This window comes from Pangasianodon hypophthalmus, chromosome 10, assembly GCF_027358585.1.
Source record: "Pangasianodon hypophthalmus isolate fPanHyp1 chromosome 10, fPanHyp1.pri, whole genome shotgun sequence".
NCBI classification, from domain to species: domain Eukaryota; kingdom Metazoa; phylum Chordata; class Actinopteri; order Siluriformes; family Pangasiidae; genus Pangasianodon; species Pangasianodon hypophthalmus.
In genome coordinates this window covers 7,252,968-7,274,495 of record NC_069719.1, presented here as the reverse complement: position 1 = coordinate 7,274,495, position 21,528 = coordinate 7,252,968, and the positions used below count along the sequence as shown (strand labels likewise).

Below are 21,528 nucleotides of genomic sequence, written 5' to 3'. Positions count from 1 at the left end.
CTGCTATTGAAAGAAGAACCTTCCATACCATACTCACCTGCCCTCCTGAGTTCTGGGGAAAAATCTAAAAGCCATGATTTAATACTAAAAGTATGGAATTGTGCAAACTGCATTTTAAACAACAAAGTGACAGAAAAAACAGAGATGGGACAACAGGTCTAAATGTTAGTAGAAAACATTATTTTTAAATGATGTATGGCCCTGTTAAGTATTTTTAAAATTAACCATTTATTGAATTCAATTGAACTGAAACAAAGAGACCAAAGAGCAATAATTAAATTTTCTGCAAAGATGGATACAGCTCTTATATACACAAAAGCTTCTTTCAGAAGCCACAGGTTAACTGAAAATAGATGGAATGAGAGAGATCAGTACCTCAATTCCTCTTTGAGTTAAATACACAAATTTACACCTCTTTCACAAGAGTCACACAAATCCTTGCAGTGTTCATACAACAGTAAAATTATTCACAGACATGACATTTTCCCTGACCACTTAACCCCTTTTCAAATACCAAGGCAACTGATTACCTTCCTGCTAATAGATGTCAGGCGCCTTTAACATCAACCAATCTGCTAAACAGAAACCATTAACGATTCATTTAATTCATTAAATTCAAGTCAGATGAAAACTGCTGTAGTTTAAAAGCCAACCAAATTCAAGAGTGAACAAAATGATGCATAAATGAGTGGAGCGGTTTGCCTTATGAAGCACACCCATTAATAATTTACACAGCTTCCAAATAATAAATTAACAAATGAATAAATAAACAAGCAGGCAAGCAAACATCAACAAACTTGTTTTTCCCTGTGAATGTGAGAAATGATGTAGGTAAAGTTCTTAGGAGTGACTCCAGCACAATCTCTAAACCTGTAACCTCTACAAAACTCCCAGTTCTCCCTCCATCTAATGACTTCTTAAAGATTTATGTATTAAAACAGTCAGTCTCATCCCAGAAGTCGCTGGTAGTGAGGAGCAAATGTTGGGCTGGCTGAGAAGCATGGTGAAGGGAGGGGGATGCATGGTGGTCATGAGCTGAGGTGGGCACAGACGGATGGCACAGTGTTTCAAGCGGGCACTGATTAAAATAGTCTGGGAGAGAGGATAAGGTGGAGGGTTAAAGCACTGTGGCATTGTGCCCATCCATCTTAGGGAGTCTGGAGTCCTGAACTGTTCCCATTGTCACCAGCAGGGGGCGGCTGTCCTCAGCGGTGCCAGTCCAGCCTAGTGAGATGGGTCTCTGCTGGTTGGCGAGGGCAGGAGGTGGCACGGCATTCTGGGTTCCAGACATTGACTCCAAAGGCAGACCCTTCTCCTGGTAGCCATACCCAATGTTGCCGCAAGGGAAGCGGCGCAGTCTGTAGAGCGGTACAGGGGGCAGGGCTGCTGAATCCAGCAACAGAGGGGTAGGGGCAGGTTGAGGAGGAGGGGGCAAGAGAGGCCTGCACTGCCCCTGTTGCTGTTGCTGGATCTGGATTTGTTGTTGTTGCTGTATTTTTTGCTGCTGCTGGATCTTCTGCTGCTGCTGGATCTGGATCTGTTGTTGTTGCTGTTGAAGTTTCTGCTGTTGCTGCTGCTGGATCTGTATCTTCTGCTGCTGCTGGATCTGCATCTGCTGTTGCTTGTGCTGGTGCTGCAGGCCCAGAGCCTCGGCCATATTCCCAGTTCGGCCAGAAAGCTCATGACCTTGACTGCCTGCCTGGGCCTGGGCCTGGGCCTGGGCCTGGGCCTGCTGCCTCTGCTGCTGGAGAAACCACGGGCCATACGTGGGGTTCCATAAGTTTGTGAGCTTCCCATTGCGGTTCTCCTTCTCAGCTGTAGGAGCCTGAGCAAAACCCAGGTTGACATGGCCTCCATCCTGGGTAGCAGGGACAACAGAGGAGGGTTTGCTGCAGGCTGGCAGCGCAGATGCCGAGGACACTGGTGGATGGGAGTGGAGCTGGGTGGCAGCACTGGGTACAGGTTTGTTGTCAGAAGAGCGGGCACTCATCAAGAGAGCCTCAGCAGCTCTCTTGGCCTCCTCAGAGCGGGTCACAGTGGTGGAAGATGACGTTTCCTCTGTGCCCTGGGGGGCGGCTAGTAAAGAGGGTGCAGCAGGGTCATCTGGACGCATGGGCACCCGCTCTTCCTCCTCAGGCATTGGGCCATACTCAACAGGTAAAGGTACGTTTACCACATCTGGATCCTGAGGAAGAGAAGGATGTCACAAACAGGAAAAATACCAACTTTAACATATAGTTACTAAACATGAAAGTACAAAACAGAGATTTGCTCAAGTATACTTCCAAGGTGCTGGTAGATCTCCTCTTTTATTTTTATTTTTTTTTATTTTTTATTTTTAATAATAATAAGGGCAATGGTACTAAGTGCATTGGCTTCCACAATGTATGAAATTATTAGTTTTAAATATTCTCACATGTTAGTGAATGTAGTTTTAAGGTTTAGTTCTCAATGTAGCAAGAACCAGGACTCTAGCAAAGTACTGAATATATTAAATACTACAATTACAATAATATAATTATTTATATTATAATATATAATATAGTGGTGCCCAACAGCTATAATAAAGATAATAATATATAATTATAATATAATTATTTACCAAATTGTTCTCTAAGTGTATTAGCAATACAGATAGCTCCTCCACAGTGTTTATTTTTTTGTTCAAAAACAGTGTGACTATAGTTAGAAAATGGTGTGTTCAAGAAACCTATTAAGAACCACTACTTCACCTGCAAACAATAGTCAATCCGCTCTAGGATAGTGGAGAAGTTTGGCCTGTCTTCAGGTTGGTGTTGCCAGCTCTGCGTCATTATCCGATAGCTGTTACACACACACATAAACACACAAAAAAGTTGACTCATTAAAATTTTGTGTTTTGTTTCCTCATTACTGGATTTTCTCCCTAACCAAGCCAGGCTATTTACTGTGTGGGTGATTGCCTTTGGATAGCTGAGAGCCAAACTAGAGTGAAAGGCACCCAACTGAGATTTGATTTAATCAAGCCTTTTTTAACAGCTAATTACAATTTTCATTTCAGTTGCACACCTTTTTTTCCATTGCATCCATTGCACAAAGACTGTAGGTGTTATATGAAGGTTGATTAATTTCAATGTGGAGCATAAAACTGATCAGACAATTCTAAACAAGTCTCTATAGCTTCGTCTTGTATTGGGTGACACTTTGCATTATTAATTCTGAATCAATGCCTCAGCTGAATAAGTTAGAATTTTATACAAAAGATTGATGGAGGCTGAGTGAAGGGATGGTCACTGAAAAAAAAGATCCCAAATGTATTGTGTAATAGTAGCAGGATATGGTTTATTTCTGCTGCTGCTGTTGGCCGTGCAAGGATACTCAAAAGATTTGCACTTCCAAAACCAGTTTATGCCCAAGTCTCATCACACTCAACACACATACTGTTTGACTTTACAGTATACAGCTGTAGAACAGTAATGATTTATAATCCCGCTATCCAATGTAATCAAGAAGAGGACGGGTTCCCTTTCAAATTTGGTTCCTCTCAAGGTTTCTTCCTCATGACTTCTTAGGGAGTTTTTCCTTACCATTGTCACCTCTAGCTTGTTCAGCAGGGATCTAAATCTAATTTTACTTTCTGTAAAACTGCTTTGTGACAATGTCTGCTGTGAAAAGTGTATTGATTTGATATTCCTACAATTATTGCATATGGTTAATAGATCACTGCAGAGGACAGAGAATAGATTGTTCATACCATGTGTGCATGGTTACCGTGTCATAAATATAACCTTATATATAAATGGTAGTGATAAGGCCACTCACACTGGTCCTGGGCAGTTCTTCGGAGGATCCATCCTGCCTCCATTAGTGACGAAATCCAGAACCTCTTGATTACTACGGCTGGGGTACGGCATATATCCCATCGAGAAGATTTCCCACAGCAGCACTCCAAAAGACCTGAGCCATGTAATCAGAGAAAGGAAACTGAGTCATAAGAGCAACTAGAAGTATGAATATATAAATGACAGGCAAAATACAGGCTGAAAAAAATCTTTTTAGATGACACTATTTTTTTCACCATGTATCAGTTTTGGAGGTAAATATTCCTTCCATAAAGGCCTCTGGAGGCATCCATTTAACTGGCAGCATGGCACGGCCTCCTTTTCTGTAGTAGCTGGCTCTGTGAAGACACAAACACACACTAGATTTTTCATCCACACATAGGCTTCCACACCCACAACAGCCAAGCAGAGCAGCACAGTGACTGATTAACTGTGCTCTAAGATTACAGACAAAAGTGGGAGAATGAGAAAGTGTGTGAGAGAGAGGTAGAGGCCAATTGGAAGAAGATAAAATATGTGACTGTAGTCATGGAAACATGCACATATTCATCACTAAGACAGTAGGCAAATGTGGAAAAAAAATTCATATTTCAATACAACTGTTCCAACAAGTAGATGTAATCTAAAAGATGTTCACAAGGGAGACGTGTCTTTTCAGACCATATTCTCATTAAACTCTCATTAAACTGCACTTGACTTGATTAAAATGCATCTGTTATTTTTTTTATTATTGACGCTAGTGTTGCTACCTGACAGCTTCAGGGTCTTCAGTTTTATCCTGAGCTCAGGTTCTGTTTGAGTTTTGCATGTCTCTCCGTTTCTGCGTTGGCTTCCTCTGGGTTTCCTCCAACCTCCCAAAAACATGCCGGTAGATGAATTGGCTAAGAAAAATTGCCGCTAGGTGTAAATGAATGTGTGAATGTGTACCCCGTGATGGACTGACATCCATTCCAGGGTGTATTCCCACCTCCTTCCCGGTATTCCTAGGATAGGCTCCGACCCACTGTGACCCTGACTAAGATAAAGCTCTGCTACTGAACAACAATGAATGAATGATAATGTGTATTGGGACTATAAATATATGTACAGACTCAAATCTCTGGATATTTTTCATCAATAACTCTCATACCCCCAGGGTCCCTGGAGGACTAGTGGTCAGGCCACGGTGCTCTCACCACTACAGCCCGGGTTCGATTCCCAGCCAGGGAACTGACCCCAGCCACTGGGGTTGCACACGACAGTGCACTCTTAGGAACAGTCCCAAGTCCAGATAAAATTGGGGAGGGTTGTATCGGGAAGGGCATCAGGTGTAAAAACCTTGCCAAATCAAATATGCGGACCAATGATCCACTGTGGCAACCCCTAATGGGAGCAGCTGAAAGAAGAAGTAGAAGAACTTTCATACCTCCAACTCCATTAACTACGCAAATCATTTTTGTATTTCATTTAAGTCTTATTTGGAAAAAAAAGCTTATTTTCTGAAGTTATATAGTCCATGTTTAGACATTATTTTTATGTCACATAATGAGCCTGAATACTGAAAGATATCTTTCTTGTGATTACGCTGGTTACTGACATTATGTTTCTCTGCCAATTTCTTATTATGATTTGTATTCAATGTGCTAAGCTATATTTCTTAGCCTTTAAATGTGCTACATTGAAAAAAATTTTCACTAGTTCATAGGTTTTAAAGCCAAGTCTTGATAATAAAGAATAAACTACCCAAACTATTAATAAAAACTTGTAACATTCCATCCATAAAACTGCAAATTATGGACTTGTCATGTGAATAGTATTTTAAATGATACAGTAAAAATAATATTTTAATTAAGTGTTACATGAAAGAATAAGTATTGGGTGTGGTATAGGCAATAAAACCAAAAATTATTCTGAAATATTTGTTGATTTTTATTACTTCAACAAAACAGATATATGTTTTTTTAAATTAGTAATTCATTTAATGATCTGTTGGCAATGCTACTTTCAGTCTTTTATTAGTAAAAAGCTGAATCTAGCAAAATACCAGCGAATACTGTGAAAAATTCATTCATATCAACGGCTTATATAAAAGACTGACTTGAGAGAGGAAAGCTTGCTATTGTAATGACTCACACGTATCCACACTGATAAGTGTGTATTCAAAGTGGATTACGATTCAATTTCCACATGCTTATAATTCTAATAGGCGAGCGGCATTGAAAGTAACTCCTACAAGCGAGTCACAGAGAGTCTCAGTCACTTTTCCTCTTTCTGAGCGGCTCTTATCTGATATGTGCTCCTGTATCAGATCTGTTCATGATAACTTATCTCAGCTCACCTGGAGAGAGTGAGAAAAAAGAAAAAGAGACTTTGGGGAAAGGTACACGGAAAGTATCTGATTGTTACCTTAAGAACTGGTGGGACAGAATGGAGGTAAACCGGTTGTTTATCATGAAAGGAACCGGAGAGCCAGAAACATATTGCCTGCTCTCTTCCAAACAAAGACATTTACACTCCTGACAAAAATCGGAGCATTGCCAGCCTTATCATGTCTTTGTACTGCAGGAGCTGATGTGTGGCCCTTTGAGATAACTGACAGCCACACCAACTCGGAGACATCACTCTACTATGGCTTTACATATATATCATCCTTGTGTAATCCTGCTCATGGGAGAGCGACACATCTCGTTCCAGGACAAAAAGCAAGACAATCTTTGCTAAAATGGAAGGGGATCATGCAAAGCACGGGCAGAGCTCTCAGCTATGTATCACTATGGGAATCTATCCCTTGTATCAAACTTTATCTGAATACTGACATGTTAGACAGCAAGCTACCAGCATCATAAAAACACCAGTTGAGGGAATATATGTTTTGGAACAATGGTCTTCATCCCTCCAGTACAGTTCCAGAGTGTTGTAGAATTATTGCTAATGAGCATTAAAGCTTTACTGGTGGCTTGTGTTACCATAGCGTCTTACTAAAACCCTTTTTTTAATTTTAAATTTACACTATTCCACTAAGTTTACCCAGCATTTGTCCTGACATGTTGTAAATTTAATGTCAGCATACAATATGAGTTATTTAAAGATTTATTAATAATGATACAGCATTTTAATGAACTGAACATAGTTTACACTTAAAATCCAGAAAATCAAATATGCATGCCTATTTTTTGTCAAACATTTCCTATTTACATTTTACTTCATAATCAAGTTTCATTTGCAGTTTTATCTGAACATTTTAAGAATTTCTATTTATAAGACAACAGAGTAAAAATGTTTGAATGCAAAAAGAATATTTATCTTGAAGAGTGGAACTGTGTTAACTTTTTTTCTCTTTTTTTGTATAAAAGCAGCCTTGTTTTTTTTTTTTAATCTGTTTATCCCATATACATACTATGGCAATAAGTATGCAAATAGCACTTGGAGTAAGTGATGCTTAGTAAATCTTGCTATTTAGAGTTTAAAGTTGGCGCACACAGCATCTTGTCCCTCTTTTCATGCAACGCAAACAGAAGCTGCCTTAAGTTATTCTATATTGGATTGTATTTGTGTAAGTGATCAGATAACAGAAAGACTGCTTGCTTAGTGAAACAAAAACAGAGCGATAATAATATATAAAATATAAGCTAATAACTCAGGGTTAATCAAATGTATTAAACATATCTATCTTTGTCTCTCTTTCTCACATACTCAACCAGTTCCCCAGAAAGTAGTACATAAAACTATTCAATTCAATTTCAATTCAATTTATTTGTATAGCGCTTTAACAATGGACATGTCAAAAACTGCTGGTCTCGAAAGCACAGAAGAAGCTTAAAATCCTAATTTGAGAGTTTTCTCTCATTGATCTAATGTTCTGAGCTCCTGAAGTTTAGCAGGGACATGCAGAAATCTACTTCAGCAATTAGAAGTGCTTTATGGAAGCGCAACACCAGTTCTGCTCACTCAGCATGCTTCTTTTCACCAGCTCACTGAGTCATCTTCAGACCTACTGCAATAGAAGCTGTCAGGGTCTATCTCCACTTCCTCTCAAAGATCAAACAGAACAATATTGGGCATCCTGAATTGTTTAGTGAGATTGAAACCAGACTGTCATATAAAGCACTAAAAAGAGTTATCATGCAGGAAGAACTGTATCTGTCTGTAAAGCAAGAGTTACAACCACAAAGTTGTTTATTTTGCTATAACGGCACGTCTGAAGCGTTTATTCCTCTTCGAACACAGCAGTTTGCCAAGGCTAACAATTTTACTAATTAAAGAATAACACATTGTATGTTTTATCCATTTATTGTTACATTTAATGTTGTCAAATGTCATAAACAAGCTAGTTCCTGTTATCACTTACATGACAGCGGCTACTGGAATTCTCTTGACAGCCTCACTTTTTTGCTCTCTCTTGAAATAAATAAGACATAACTGAGAAACTGAAGTCATCTATCTTGAAGACGCCCTCATTACACCTTTAACTCAGTGTTACAAAGCTCTGACGCTGGAGACTCCTTCCAAAAATGCTTAACTACCATATAAACATCACTATATCAGCAATTACACTTTTTTTTTTTCCAATTTTTTTTTTTCACAAGTCCCTGTGAATGAGTTGGTACTATAGACATGTATTCGAAGGAGAGCATAAATATAAACATGTGATTTGCCTCATAGCTGGAACTACTGTCAGAGCTGTGGAAATGTGTCACCTTGTGAGCAATCAGATTTGAGATTTCAACAGAACTAAGATATAAAACACTTTGCTCAAGGACAGTGTTCACAGGGCTGTATGACACCCACATTTACCTTTTCTTGTACATGAACATTTATTCCAGTAAACATCCACTGTCATAAAGACTGCTTTATTCAATTTTGATGTCAAGTTGACATAATGCCACAGTCAAGTGACAGATTTTTGATAACAGAGTGTTATGTTATGACACTGTCAAGGCTCATTAATCGTTGAAGGTCCAGAGAAACGTATGAAAAATGAGCAAAGATAAGTCTCATAAAGCTCAGGACTTGAGGATTTGGCATGTATATTGATTAGATGTAGTAAAAGTTCAGCATTGTACATGAGAATACTGCGAAAAAAGATATTTTAGGAAGCGAAAATATCTTGAATGCAGTCAAAAATAGTAGTCATATTTCTTTTTTTATAAGATTACAATAAACTGTTTAGACTTTCGCTGATTTTCTCCCTCATTTAGTCTTGACCAATCACATGTGCAGGTAACATCCTAACAGGTGCGTCCTCCGAGGCACGTGAAGCTAGCTGACTGCATCTTTTCAAACTGCTGCTCATGCAACATCAGGGGATGGCGTAACACACTTGGAGGAAAGAGCTATCCGTCCACTTACGCATACATGAGCTCACAGATGCCCATGATTGGCTAGTGTCTCTGTGATTGACAGGTGGGAGATAGCACAGACAATTTTCCTCTCTTGGACTCCTGGCCATGGCATCTTTGGGATTCAAACTCGCACTCTCCAAAGGATAGGGTAAACAAATTTCTGTTGCACCACTTGGGTCTTTGGCAGATATTTTTTCTCGTTTTAAGAATTTATTTCTACAGCGAAGCAAAATTATCTGTCAACAGAGTTTTAATTTAAAGCTTGAAATGAGTAAAAGCTAAAACAGGCTGAATAGTATTACATTTGATTTATAATAATCTCGTAAGAAATATTAGATAAATTTGCCCGTATTCAAGATATTTTCACTAAGATATTTTTTGCTGGGAAAGTTCCATCATCAGCTGTCTAAGTGAAAGTGCTTCTGAGGATGTAACAACTGCTCAAGGACTTTTGTACAAAATATTCTGATTGTCTGGAAACTTTGTGTACTACATTTAATTTTTACTACGTCTACACTTATTACTCAAGTACACTGCAATTACGCTGCCAATACATCTTTATATACAGTATGTATGAAGTTTTGATGTTTGATCATGTGACACTGACATACCAGAATGTCATAACACATAACTATAATCAACATAAAGCTAACACACTCGTTTAGAGTAAGACTACAAATGTTTATGTACACTCACGAAGGGCTTATGCAACTAGCTTGTAGTCCTGTAAACACTACTCTACAACCTCCAAGGTGTGATTTTATAAAATGCAGACCATTAGGAGTTTTCACTCTCGATCAGATTTTTTTTTTTCAATATATATTTAGGTGTAAAACTTCACATACTATTACATTTAAATTTTAACATTTATATTATTAAAAAAATAAAGCATACAGAAACTTACAGTTCCAATGTTGCAATGTGTTTGTAAAGAATGTAGCTCAATTTGCCTTTACGTGAGCCTCATTATTTTATGATTATGTTTGATTACATGAAATTTTAAAGCATTGTTCTGTTTATACATTGAGTGCAATATTAATTGCACCCTGGAGAGGGAGAGCAAGAGAACACATCAACAATTAAACTTCCTTTCCTAAAATTGCATGAAAAAAAAAAGATATTTATTAGTTACTCATTAAGTCACTCTCATTTAAAGTTACCTGGGAATTTGTGAGTGCTTCTACTGAAAATACAAAAGGTTTGGATGAGTGTGTGGGTTTTTTTCTTTTTTAATCTAATATGTTTCTGGCATTTAATGAATGTTCAGACTGAGAATTATATAGATGCTTATTATTTATTGAATCAGTTAAATACTTGGATTACAGATTCTAATCACTAAGCAACTACAAATATGACAGGAGCAAATTCTTTCTGGAGGTCACAAAAAAAAATTCAAAATCTTGTGGTATGAGGGTGCTTTCTCACTTGCTGATTTCTTTCTTAACGAACAGCGTATGTGTTTCATGAAATTCCATGGTTTTAAAAAGCACCCAAGCACTTTTTTGTCTCCCGACCCATCAGGTCACAAGTTGGAGGGAAAGTGAGCAAAACAAACATTAAGCAGAGAGTGGTGGTGAAAAAGAAATCGTTAATCCTGTTAGTGAGAGTAAGGAGAGTCATGTAAGGAGAGTCCTGAAATATTTCATTGGCAATATTCCAATGCTGCAATATAACCAAAAATAATAACGGCTATTTTTGGGACATGATGTGACATCATGTGTGTGGCTGCAAACAGTCGAGTAGCACAACTGTTCGCACAAGCAGCTCAAATTCTCTTCATTTTCTGCCTCTGAAGATACAGTGAAGGCAAACAACCTCCTCATCATCAGAGTAACTGAGATTCATAAATCTCATCTAGACAGCAAGCTAGGCTAAATAGTCAGCTGATACTAGCTACCTGTATCAGCTCAAAAAGCTAAATAAATAAATAAATAATCACCTCTAAGAGTCAACATTATGTTGAATGTTTTTATAGCTTGAATGTTATAATTACATAAAATCATGTTAAAGTAGTGAGCTAGTGAGCACTGTATGTAGTGCACACTCTTTTGTGAGGGCGTTACACAACACAACACAACACAACACTACTGCACATGACTAAGCAATGATAATTCAAGACCTTGGAAATATAAGGGTCGAGCTGATTTTTTTTTGGCAAAAGTGATTTCATGCTAAAAAAATGTTATCTGCACACCACTAAGGAAAAAGTGTGAAGTTTTACACAAATTGTTTGATTTAAATGTGTGTGTGTGTGTGTGTGTGTGTGTGTTTCTGTTCATGTGAATTTTTAAAGAGTTCATCAAATTTTATTTTACAGGTTTATGAACATGACATATACACAGTTCTTTTATTTTATTTTATTACTCTTATTCTTTTATTTCATTATATGCATCTTACAGAACTAATTAAAATGAAAAATGCACCAAATAAACTGATTATCTACTCATTTAATTTTAAGAAGTGCTGGGTAAGTCATCAGAATTTTAAAGTAATATGTTCTGTCTTAATTATTTGTACTTTCATCTGCATAGCATAAATGTTTTCATTAATTTTATTATGATATTATTCAATGGAACATTGTTTAAATTGAAAAATAAACTATTATGCATTCTCAAATTGTTTTAAATCCTGATTTATTTTGCTCTCCAGACAGTTCACCATTATCAATGCAAAATAGCTTGTAAACACTTGGTACATATCAAATATATTTCTATATTTTATTATTTTATTAAAATATTTTTTTATAATTTTGGTAATGAACATTAAATATTTTATACTTGAAGTTTAATAATTTGTTTATAAAAACATTGGAGTATTTTTCAGGTATAATGCATTATGCTTTCACACGTTATTCCTACACATGGGCAATCCATTTACTTTTTAATATGTGTTATTTGAAAAAAGGCAAAATTTATAGGCCAATTTTAAGTAATAAAGGAACATCTAAAGAATCTGGATATGTTTTTAGTTTTTTTTAATTTATGCATTAAAGGGTTAATTTTAGAGGCTTTCTATGTGCAAATGAAGCCCCTAAAAGAAACTCATTACATTAATATATGTTTACCACTTTGCCATTGACCCACCTCTAAAAATAGAGTAGTGACGACATAAGAAAGAAAGAATAGATGCCACAAAATAGGTCAGAAGTATTGACAAGTAAAGAACTCTATAATTTCAAGGTCTTGGATTTCTATAAGGCATTTGGTGATGGTCAGCATACCTGTAGATGTCTCTGGCCATGCCGAAGTCTCCGATTTTGGCCACTCTTCCTGGACCTTTACAGGTTAATAAGCAGTTTCTCGCTGCGATGTCCCTGTGAAAGACAAAATGGCTTTAGTGCTAGATGAAGGTATTACAGTGGAGCCAGAGAAGCAACAATATAATTGTATTTAGGTCTAGGTTTTAAATATCTGTACTTCACTTCACTTGAGTTTGATGCTATTGACCATTTCTCACTAAATTCCAAAAGAAAAATCTTTACTTTCTATTCACTGCATTCTCTAATAACACTACATTGCTCTATAATCATATATTTGTAGTGAGCTAACAATTGAGAGATTAGGAATAAAGCTGTTTGTAGCTAGCCTTAGTTAATTTCTATTCAGCTTGTCTGTACACTAGAGTTGTTATCATGCTAGCTAACATTTGAGAGATTAGAAATTTGTTGCTAGTGAGTCTTAGCTAATTCCTAATATTTTAAATGTTAGCTAGCTATTGGAATTCAACTATTTTGTATCATCAAGGTTATTAGCATGCTAGTTAACATTTGAGAGATCAGGAAAAAAGCTGCTGTTGTTTAGCTTTAGCTAATTCGCAGTGTCTCAAATATTAGCTAGCTATTGGCATTCAGGTAGTTTGTCAGAGTTATTATCATGCTAGCTAACATCTGAGAGATTAGACATCTGTAATAGGTTTTAGTTATATCCTAATCTCTCGAATGTTTGCTTGCTATTGGCATTCAGCTAGTCTGTATTGCTAGAGTTATTATCATGCTAGCTAACATTTGAGAGATTAGGAATAAAGCTGTTGTTAGGCTTAGCTAATGTTTTCCCACATTCCTTGGTGAAAAAGGCACTAAAATCAGTGTGTAAATTGAGGCAGACTTTTTCTTTTATGAATCTTTCTTGTACTTTTGCTTTCATAGGCCTACTTTAAGTCAATTTAAGAGTTCATACTTTTCTAGTTTAATTAGTGTGAAGATTTAGAAAATTCAACCTTTACCAGAGTGTTTATTTAGATAAGTAGTTGCACTTTTATTTCCACAATTTCTGGGATAATTTTTTTACTTACTCTTTCAGATAAGCTCTACTCATGCTGAGCTAATCTCATCAGCAAATAAGCAAGCAAAAACCAGTCACCCAAATGATGAAATGATGACAGCCTCAAGAAATGAACTGTGAGATTCTGTAATTTTCATAAGGATTGTACTAATAAAGCAGGGGTTTGAAATTTTGTGAAAAATGAAATGTGATAGTGTGGCAGTGGGATAGGTCCCTGGAGGACTAGTGGTTAGGCCACACTGCTCTCACTGCTGTGGCCCGGGTTCGATTCCCAGCCAGGGAACTGACCCCGGCCACTGGAGTTGCATGCAACAGTGTGCTCTCAGTGCCGGTCCCAAGCCCAGATAAAATTGGGGAGGGTTGCGTAAGGAAGGGCATCCGGCCTAAAAACTGTGCCGAATTAAATATGCGGACCAGTGATCTGTGGTGGCGACACCTAACAGGAACAGCCGAAAGAGGAACAATGACAACAACGATGTGGCAGTGGAATAATACTGTATTTTCACACTCTATCATACAGTTTTTTTCATCAATATATAATTGCACTAAAATTATCCATAGTTAGTAAGAGTAAGTAAGTAAGATATTCCTTTATTTGTCCCGCAGTGGGGAAATTGCATTAGTTGCAATAGTTATTATCCAAGTGTATACTGATTTTAATTAATACATATAGAACATTTGTTTTAATTAAACAAATGTTCTATATGTAAGGAATAAAGCACAAGCAACAGGTGACATGGTGCGCAATTATACGAAAATAATCAATGACAGGAAACTGCGTAAGTTTCACATACACATCTGCATGCCTCAGAGTGCATTATTCCTCTTATGCCATGCTTACTTGTCAACAATGCCAGACATTTTTTGTTATAGAACAACACAATGTAATTGTAATCTATATACTAATGTTTATTATTGCAGAATGTCCACAAAAAACAAGTTAGTCACTCCTATCACTTACACTATAGCAGCTATAAACAGTGTATCCATCACCATCTATCTATCTATCTATCTATCTCTCTCTCATCCAGAATACTTAAAATACCATTATATATATATATATATATGTTAAGTGCTGTTAAGTGCTGACACTGGAGACTCCTTCCATGAATGTTAAATAAATGTTGTTCTTACATAAAAATTAACTATAGCAATTTGTCAATGATTAAACTTATTCTTTATTAAAGAACATTTTTAAATATGTTTGTTGTTAGATCAGATTTAATAATAAAAAAAAAAACATCTGCCATTCCAGTCCCTGAGAATTAGTTGCTGTTGTTATAGGAATCATTGCTGCTTAAAATTACTGCATTAATATAAATCAGTGATTTACCTTTCAGCCAGCACTACTGTCAGAGTTGCTGATTAATTAACACCTTCTGATCCTGCACTGGTGTATACTTTTCTGGTATGTTTTGGTTTAATATATTTGTTGTTTGTTTCAATTAAAGCAAAGGAATAAAAATCTTTCACTCTGCTGTTAATTATCGTCACCTCATTTAATTATTCTATTTAATTATTGTCAATATACTTGGTGGAGGTTATTCACTGAGAACAAGCTTTAGGAACTAAATTATGTCCTGAAGGAAAAAACAGGTATAGTGTCTCTATTAAATGTGTAAACTATACATGCAACTATAATGTAAATAATTATAGGGGTTCCATTATTGACATCCTCTTTCAGTAGGATGATATCCTTGCTTTTATTTTTTTTAAAGGTCAGAATGACTGAACATGGTTTGCAGTCTTGATTTTCACATACATTGTTACTGAAAATGTTGTGCAGCAGATAGAGTGCCAGATTTGTGAATCTCTGTGGACTCAACAGACGTGAATATAGGCACGGCAGTGGCAGAGTAGTGGTTGAAATAAGTCTGTAAATAAAGCTGTTTGTGTCTCACTTCGCCTCCACATTAGCCAGATTAATGATTTGACTGTACATGTAGTGTAAATGAGCTCTAATTGGACTCGTTTGTCACGGTCCCCTGAGCAAGGGTGTGGAGACGAAGCAGAACTTCTACATCAGCTAGAAAGGACCGTCTCATGCTGAGAGAAAAAGGTGACTGAGAGGAACACATTTGCTGAGTCTATGGAATAGCAAAGAAGCCATCTGCTAGACATGGACAGACAGCGTGTGTGAGTGTGTGTTATACCTGTGAATGAACTGATTCTCTTCTAGGTACTGGCAGCCACGTGCTATATCTCTGGCTATGTTCAGAAGGTCCACCATAGTCAGACTGGAAGGATGCTCCTAAGAGGGAAAAAAATTGAAGGTTTGGAAGCAAAAAAGCAAAACAGGAAAACTTAACAGATGGTCTAGCAGCAAGACTCGCATAAAGACATATGGTGTAATTAAGGATAAGACTGACCAAGCAAGTAGGGGCTACAAGTGTGTGTTTGTGTGTGTGTGTGTGTGTGTGTGTGTGTGTGTGTGTGCTCACCAGCCTGGGTCTAGTCTCCCTAAGAAACGTTTTGAGGTCTCCTCCAGCCATCAGCTCCAGCAGAATGAAGCGAGGAAGAGCCTGTAAACTCACTCCTATACACCGGACAATGTTCTGATGGCTGAACTTACTGCCAAAGGAAATGGGGGTCAAGAAAACACATCAAAGGAACATTGTGTGTCTTAGGACACGTATGTGTGTCTTTCGAGAATATGTTTACCTGATTATGAGGGCTTCCATCAGAAAGTCTAGTTCATCCTGCTCAGAGCACACCTCAGGAAGTGTCTGATTAGAAACACAAATGCCAACAGAAATCACCTCAAAACACTACCACCCACTGTCTTTCACTTCTGCATAAATGAATGCTGTAGAAAATATTTTGAAAAGAAAAGGTTTTGCATATAATTCAAGCTTACCTTGACAGCTACCTGCATGGGACTGGGTTCTCCTGGTATTCCCACAGCCAGACCCTCATAGACCTCTCCAAATGCACCATGCCCCAAACCCCTACACACACCATATGCATTACAGCTTCTCTATATTGCTGGATTCTACCAGATTTGAAGCAGCACATAAACAGTATTTGAAAAATCAAATAAATGTTAGCTAAACCTCAACTATGTTTCTATAACAATCAAACCTTAGGAGCTCACTTGTTAAAATTCAATGCTTGTGACTGGAATCTCAGAGACTACCAAAGAACCCTTGGGCAAGGATTTTAATCTTCAATTGCTAAGGACAGGCCTTGCCATTTCTTTTCTTGCACTTCCTTGCATCCATCTTACCCAGCACCTATGAATGAACTGATTCTCTTGTAGTTACAACAAGCTGCAGGCTATATCTCTAGCTATGTTGAGATGGCCCACCTCAACTTCCGTGCAAAGTGGTTAATACAAAGAAAGCATGTTGTTGGACGGTATACAAGTTCAATGTTTGCTAACCTTGTGAGTGAAATGTTACGGCGCGGAACTTCCTTCAGGTCATTAACAGAGGCTGTCTTTCCAGCAAAGCAGTAGTTGGGGTTGTAATCAGTCATGATGGTGGAGGCTCTCAGCTTACTCAGCTTGCAGTCTGGACTCTGAAGCTCCAGCTGAATGGACTGCAGCTCAGTGTGCTTGCGCCTGTACACTGTACACACAAACATTCCAAAGATAGCAAGTGAGTGATGGCCAATTGTTGGCCTGGAAAGGTGGAGAAAAATCATTCCAATTTAGCTGGCAGACTACAGTCCCAAGTCACGCTTGATGGGACAAGTGTAATCTAATCAGAAGGTAGTTTTCTACATGGGTAACATTCTTGGGGAGCACTTGCACACTCCAGAGATAAGGACTGTCCCAAGTGGAAAAATGGGCACCCAGTGGAGTTCCTTATTATGACCTAATTTGAAGAACTCTAATACCCTACCCTAATACCCTTCTCTGGATAGGCAATCCCACAGTTTTGGTTACCAGACCAGAGTTCTTTGTCTATAATGTCTGAGCCCTATTCTGGTTGTGGTTTTACAGTAGTAAAAGTGATATTGCCCCACAGCTCCTGGGTTTGGGGTTCAATCCGGACCTTGGGTTACTGTCTTGGTGCCAGGTTTTGCATTTTCTCTTCCTGTGTCCTCCCGTCTCCCCACATCATTCAGGTAGGTGGATTTGCTAGGCTAAACAGCCCGGAAGTGAGAATGTGTGTGCATAGTGTCTGGCTCCATGGCCCTGACCAGGAGTAAGCAGTTACTGAAGAATAAATGAATAAAGGTAATACTGCTGCCCAGTAAGGTTAATAAAGCAGCTTCCTTTAGAAAAAAAAGCACCTAATATATCACACGATATGCATCAGAACTTACAACTGGACCATGTTTGAGCCAATAACTAAAATGGCATGCAACAATTAGATATGGTTGGTTATAAGTGGACCATGTGGCTGCTTGATGGCTTAGTAGTTATGGTTCTGAGCTGATAATTGGGAATCTCAGGTCTGCCAGTCAACCTCTGCTGGACAAAGCCACTTAAATGAATTACAGGGGAAGCCAGACACATTAGCATAACTTATGTACAAAACTATACAGTCTTGTAAACACCCTGACACAAACCTGTAAACAAAAAGACGTAAGCATGAGTGTGTGCACACCTTCACACTCATCCACATACTGGAAGCTTGGTGGCCCTGACCCTCAGCTGTAAACACATTAGCACTAGCTGCGAAAGTGATTTATTCACAGTTTGGTAATGGACGAGGCTTGTCAAAGGATGGCTAACTGGCCATCCATCATCGCTCTGTTTAATCCATCAATGGCTGATTGCTACACTTCTCCATGTGAACAGCACTGGCGGATGTGATGTGTGGTGTGATGGCTCAATGTGTGTGAAGGTGTGATAAGGCTGTGCTGAAACACACGTCAGACACTTGTCTACACACATACACACGCCGATATGATGCAGTGTGAGAGATGGCCGTTAGTGCAGATCCACCTGACACCCAGCTGCACTCATTAAAAACAAGGGCTTGTGCAGAGATGTCATGTGCAATCATTTTTATTTTTTGGGCTTGTTAGTGATTTTGTCCGTGTGTGTGCACATCCGAGTGTGCTATTTATCCCCTTCCTTCTTGGACATTTATGTATCCTCTGCTTCGGAAGTGAAATGCTTGCACTGGCAGTTTTTTTGTTTTCTTAGGTATGCCCAAACACTGCACATATTGGTACCCAAAGGAAGATGAAAAAGAAGATGATCTTTCTGAAGTCCCTGGATATCCATTTGGTATTTCAAGTGCACCCTAAGATTGAAGATTCCCATGACTTCTGCTATTAAAAAGCTTTAAAACTTCTCTCATGTATCACAAAAAAAATCTGAGTATGAATGTTACATTAAAGGGAGATTTAAGAAACATGTGAAACCCATTTTTACATTCACTATTTTTGTAACAGTGTCATTCTAATGAGGAAAATTCCTGCTGTAATAAGCTATTCCTGCTGATTATTCATTTAACAGACAATTGCACTTATGATTCACCTTCCTGCTACAGTGAATAATCTCATCTGGATTCTTTAGAGAGTTGCAGTTCCTCAAAAACTGCTCTAACATTGTATATATCTTGAACGTTTTTCATAATATTTGTCTTTTTTTAAGTATAATGTACATAATCCTATTATCCAGTGTTTACTCAGAAGAAGATGGCTTCTTCATTCTTTCTCAGGAAGTTTTTCTTTGTCACTGTCACCTCTGGTAGATTTAAACCCAGATTTCTGTAAACTGCTTTGTTAATAGATAACAGCACTATAGTAACTTACTGATCATGACTCCAGACACCGCCAGCAACAGAGCTGCAATGAGTGCTGAGGTTCCTACAGACAGCCCCAATGCCAGGTGAGAGAGAGAAGGCTGAAGGAGCACCGATGTATCTGGAACAACACACACACCCACACACACATACATATATGGTTGGTCTATGTCCAACTTTAGCCACTTTAGCCTCTGCTGCACCTTTGTGCTGCCCAACTGTTCAAAAGCTATCTATATTTTCTGAAGATTTACAAATTCAAATGGCAAAAAAGGACATTGGCATGTTTAAGATCCAAATTTTTGTAAAATGTTTTCCTAAACTCTTGGCAACTCTTTTTGCTCGATGTGGGAAATGGTGTCATGAAGAATGCGTCATTTATAGCATATTTTCCTGTGTTTTCCAAACATCTATCAATCAAATCTATAATGCTAAGAAAATATTTGCACTACAATTATATTACATACAAGTACATATTTACTGTAGTTGCTCTTTTTCTGTGTCTGAATCTCAAATCATGTTCTTTTAGACATTTTGTGCTCTATGTAGGAATCCCCAAAATGACAACAGTCATTTAGACTATCTAATGAGTTAAAAATATAACTCAATACAACCGATTAAAGAGTGACTCAGAAATAAAATACTTTTTAGATTTTTCATTTTTGGATTACTTCAAATTATTTTAGTTTTTATTTCTTATTTAAATTAAAGTTCTTAAAGTTCTTTAGTTCTTTCACAGTAAAAATAACTTTGTGTTACCTTCCCCAATTATCATGTAAATGAATGAAAACATTTATTTTTCAGTTTCTTAATCTTCCTATTTTATTGATTCCTGTATGTTTAGTGATTTATCTATTTCCTGTTTTACTCTTGAAACATTTTCAATTTTCCTCATCATATGTGGTACATTATTACTAGATGGTTGTGTCTCATTTACCAGGCTGTATCTGATGCATCATTGACTAATCACTTCCTTTTTCTCTATAGTCTAGGAATAGTATTACATTATTAAAGCCAGTAGATGTCAGTGAGACTATAGCTGGGTAAGTCAATTTACTATCTGAGAGACTTTCCATTGTCAAGAATAATAAAGCTCAAAATAATGCAGGCGGATGTCTGTATCTATATGAAGTACAGCTTTATTAATGCTGTGGGATTACCAGCAATGAGCTGTGCTCCTTATAGATAGTCATTCATGCAATATCAGCCAAATGTAATAGGTACAGACCCTGAGGAATATGTATATATTTGGTATTACAGGATATTATTAATTACTACTTTATTAATCCTACTACATTAATAAAACACCGTATTAAACCACATTCATCAAGATTGTGTGCAAGCTATGGAGCCACAGTTTGGGCCAAAACTGACGAGGCTTCCTGCTTATGACTCAGAGCTGTTATCAGTCTGTATCTGTGATGTCTGGTGGAATGTGGAATTAATTGCTGTGGAATTAATACGTAGCCATTAGTTATGCACTATAAGAGATGTACAGCTACTGCTCTGGTTTGTTCTTATAAAATGTAATAATCAAATGCATTTGAAAATTAAACATTTGAAGCAAATAAAATTCGGAATGCAATTTAAAAGGAATCAGACACACTCTCTCTTTAATATAACAAAATTAAAAAAAATAAGAACGATGAAGCTTGTTACATCCAATTTTATCCTAAAATCAAAGGCAGAGAAATAAAAGGCCACTTGGGTGATTATTTATTTATTTATTTATTTATTTTTTACCTGTAGAATTGACACAGGAGACACCATCTGCGGCGAGGACAAGATCATTGTCGCAGTAGCACTCTGTTCCCTCTAGGCACTCTCCTGACTCGCAGTGACTGCAGTTCTGCACTGGGTTGATGATCACCTCACCATCGCCCTCCATGCCTGACATCAGCACAACATATGGCCAGAATGTTAGACACCAAAATGATGTAAGATGCCTGATATGCCTGGAGACACCACACTGAATGTGTTACCTTTAAGTGCATCCATGAATATCTCTCCATCTGGGCTGATAAAGGAGGATCCATCCTCTCCATCCTGCTCAGGGTCATTTTCTACTGAAGCGCTGCCACCTACAAACCACAGAGGAGCAAAACAGCTCTGATGCAATGTGATGTAACAGGTTCAAAGTGACAGAGCAAGATATAGCGCACTGCAAAGCAGCGCAGGTCTGTATGGTGTGACGTAAAACCTCCGTGAAATGATGTCTAACCTCTATAGCCACCTCCTCCACCCCCGCTGGTGCAAGCTCCTCCGCCTCCTCCAAAGCCGCCATGAGCCTTCCAGCCTATCGTATCGCACGGATCTCCTCCCTGTCCTCCCAAATTGAGGGGTTTCCCACCCTGAGACACAGGAGTGCTATCGTTCAAACCTCCACCTCCACCTGAAGAAC

General features: G+C 37.9%; 1 protein-coding gene across 2 annotated transcripts in view; it reads right to left on the bottom strand.

Moving 5' to 3' along the window:
• Window positions 1-209: 209 nt before the first annotated feature.
• The window catches only part of alk (ALK receptor tyrosine kinase), a 392,553-nt gene continuing 371,234 nt past the window's right edge, over window positions 210-21,528 (bottom strand). For both annotated transcript variants that reach the window (XM_034308266.2, XM_034308267.2), the window contains exons 16-29: window positions 21,349-21,519; window positions 21,110-21,208; window positions 20,871-21,017; window positions 19,138-19,248; window positions 16,805-16,991; window positions 16,280-16,370; window positions 16,084-16,148; window positions 15,864-15,993; window positions 15,576-15,673; window positions 12,363-12,455; window positions 4,058-4,159; window positions 3,802-3,936; window positions 2,733-2,823; window positions 210-2,185 (exon numbers count right to left, since the gene is read on the bottom strand). In XM_034308266.2, coding sequence (XP_034164157.2) covers window positions 1,118-2,185; window positions 2,733-2,823; window positions 3,802-3,936; window positions 4,058-4,159; window positions 12,363-12,455; window positions 15,576-15,673; window positions 15,864-15,993; window positions 16,084-16,148; window positions 16,280-16,370; window positions 16,805-16,991; window positions 19,138-19,248; window positions 20,871-21,017; window positions 21,110-21,208; window positions 21,349-21,519 — 2,588 coding nt within the window. In that variant the 3' untranslated portion in view covers window positions 210-1,117. The remainder of the gene's footprint in view (window positions 2,186-2,732; window positions 2,824-3,801; window positions 3,937-4,057; window positions 4,160-12,362; window positions 12,456-15,575; window positions 15,674-15,863; window positions 15,994-16,083; window positions 16,149-16,279; window positions 16,371-16,804; window positions 16,992-19,137; window positions 19,249-20,870; window positions 21,018-21,109; window positions 21,209-21,348; window positions 21,520-21,528) is intronic.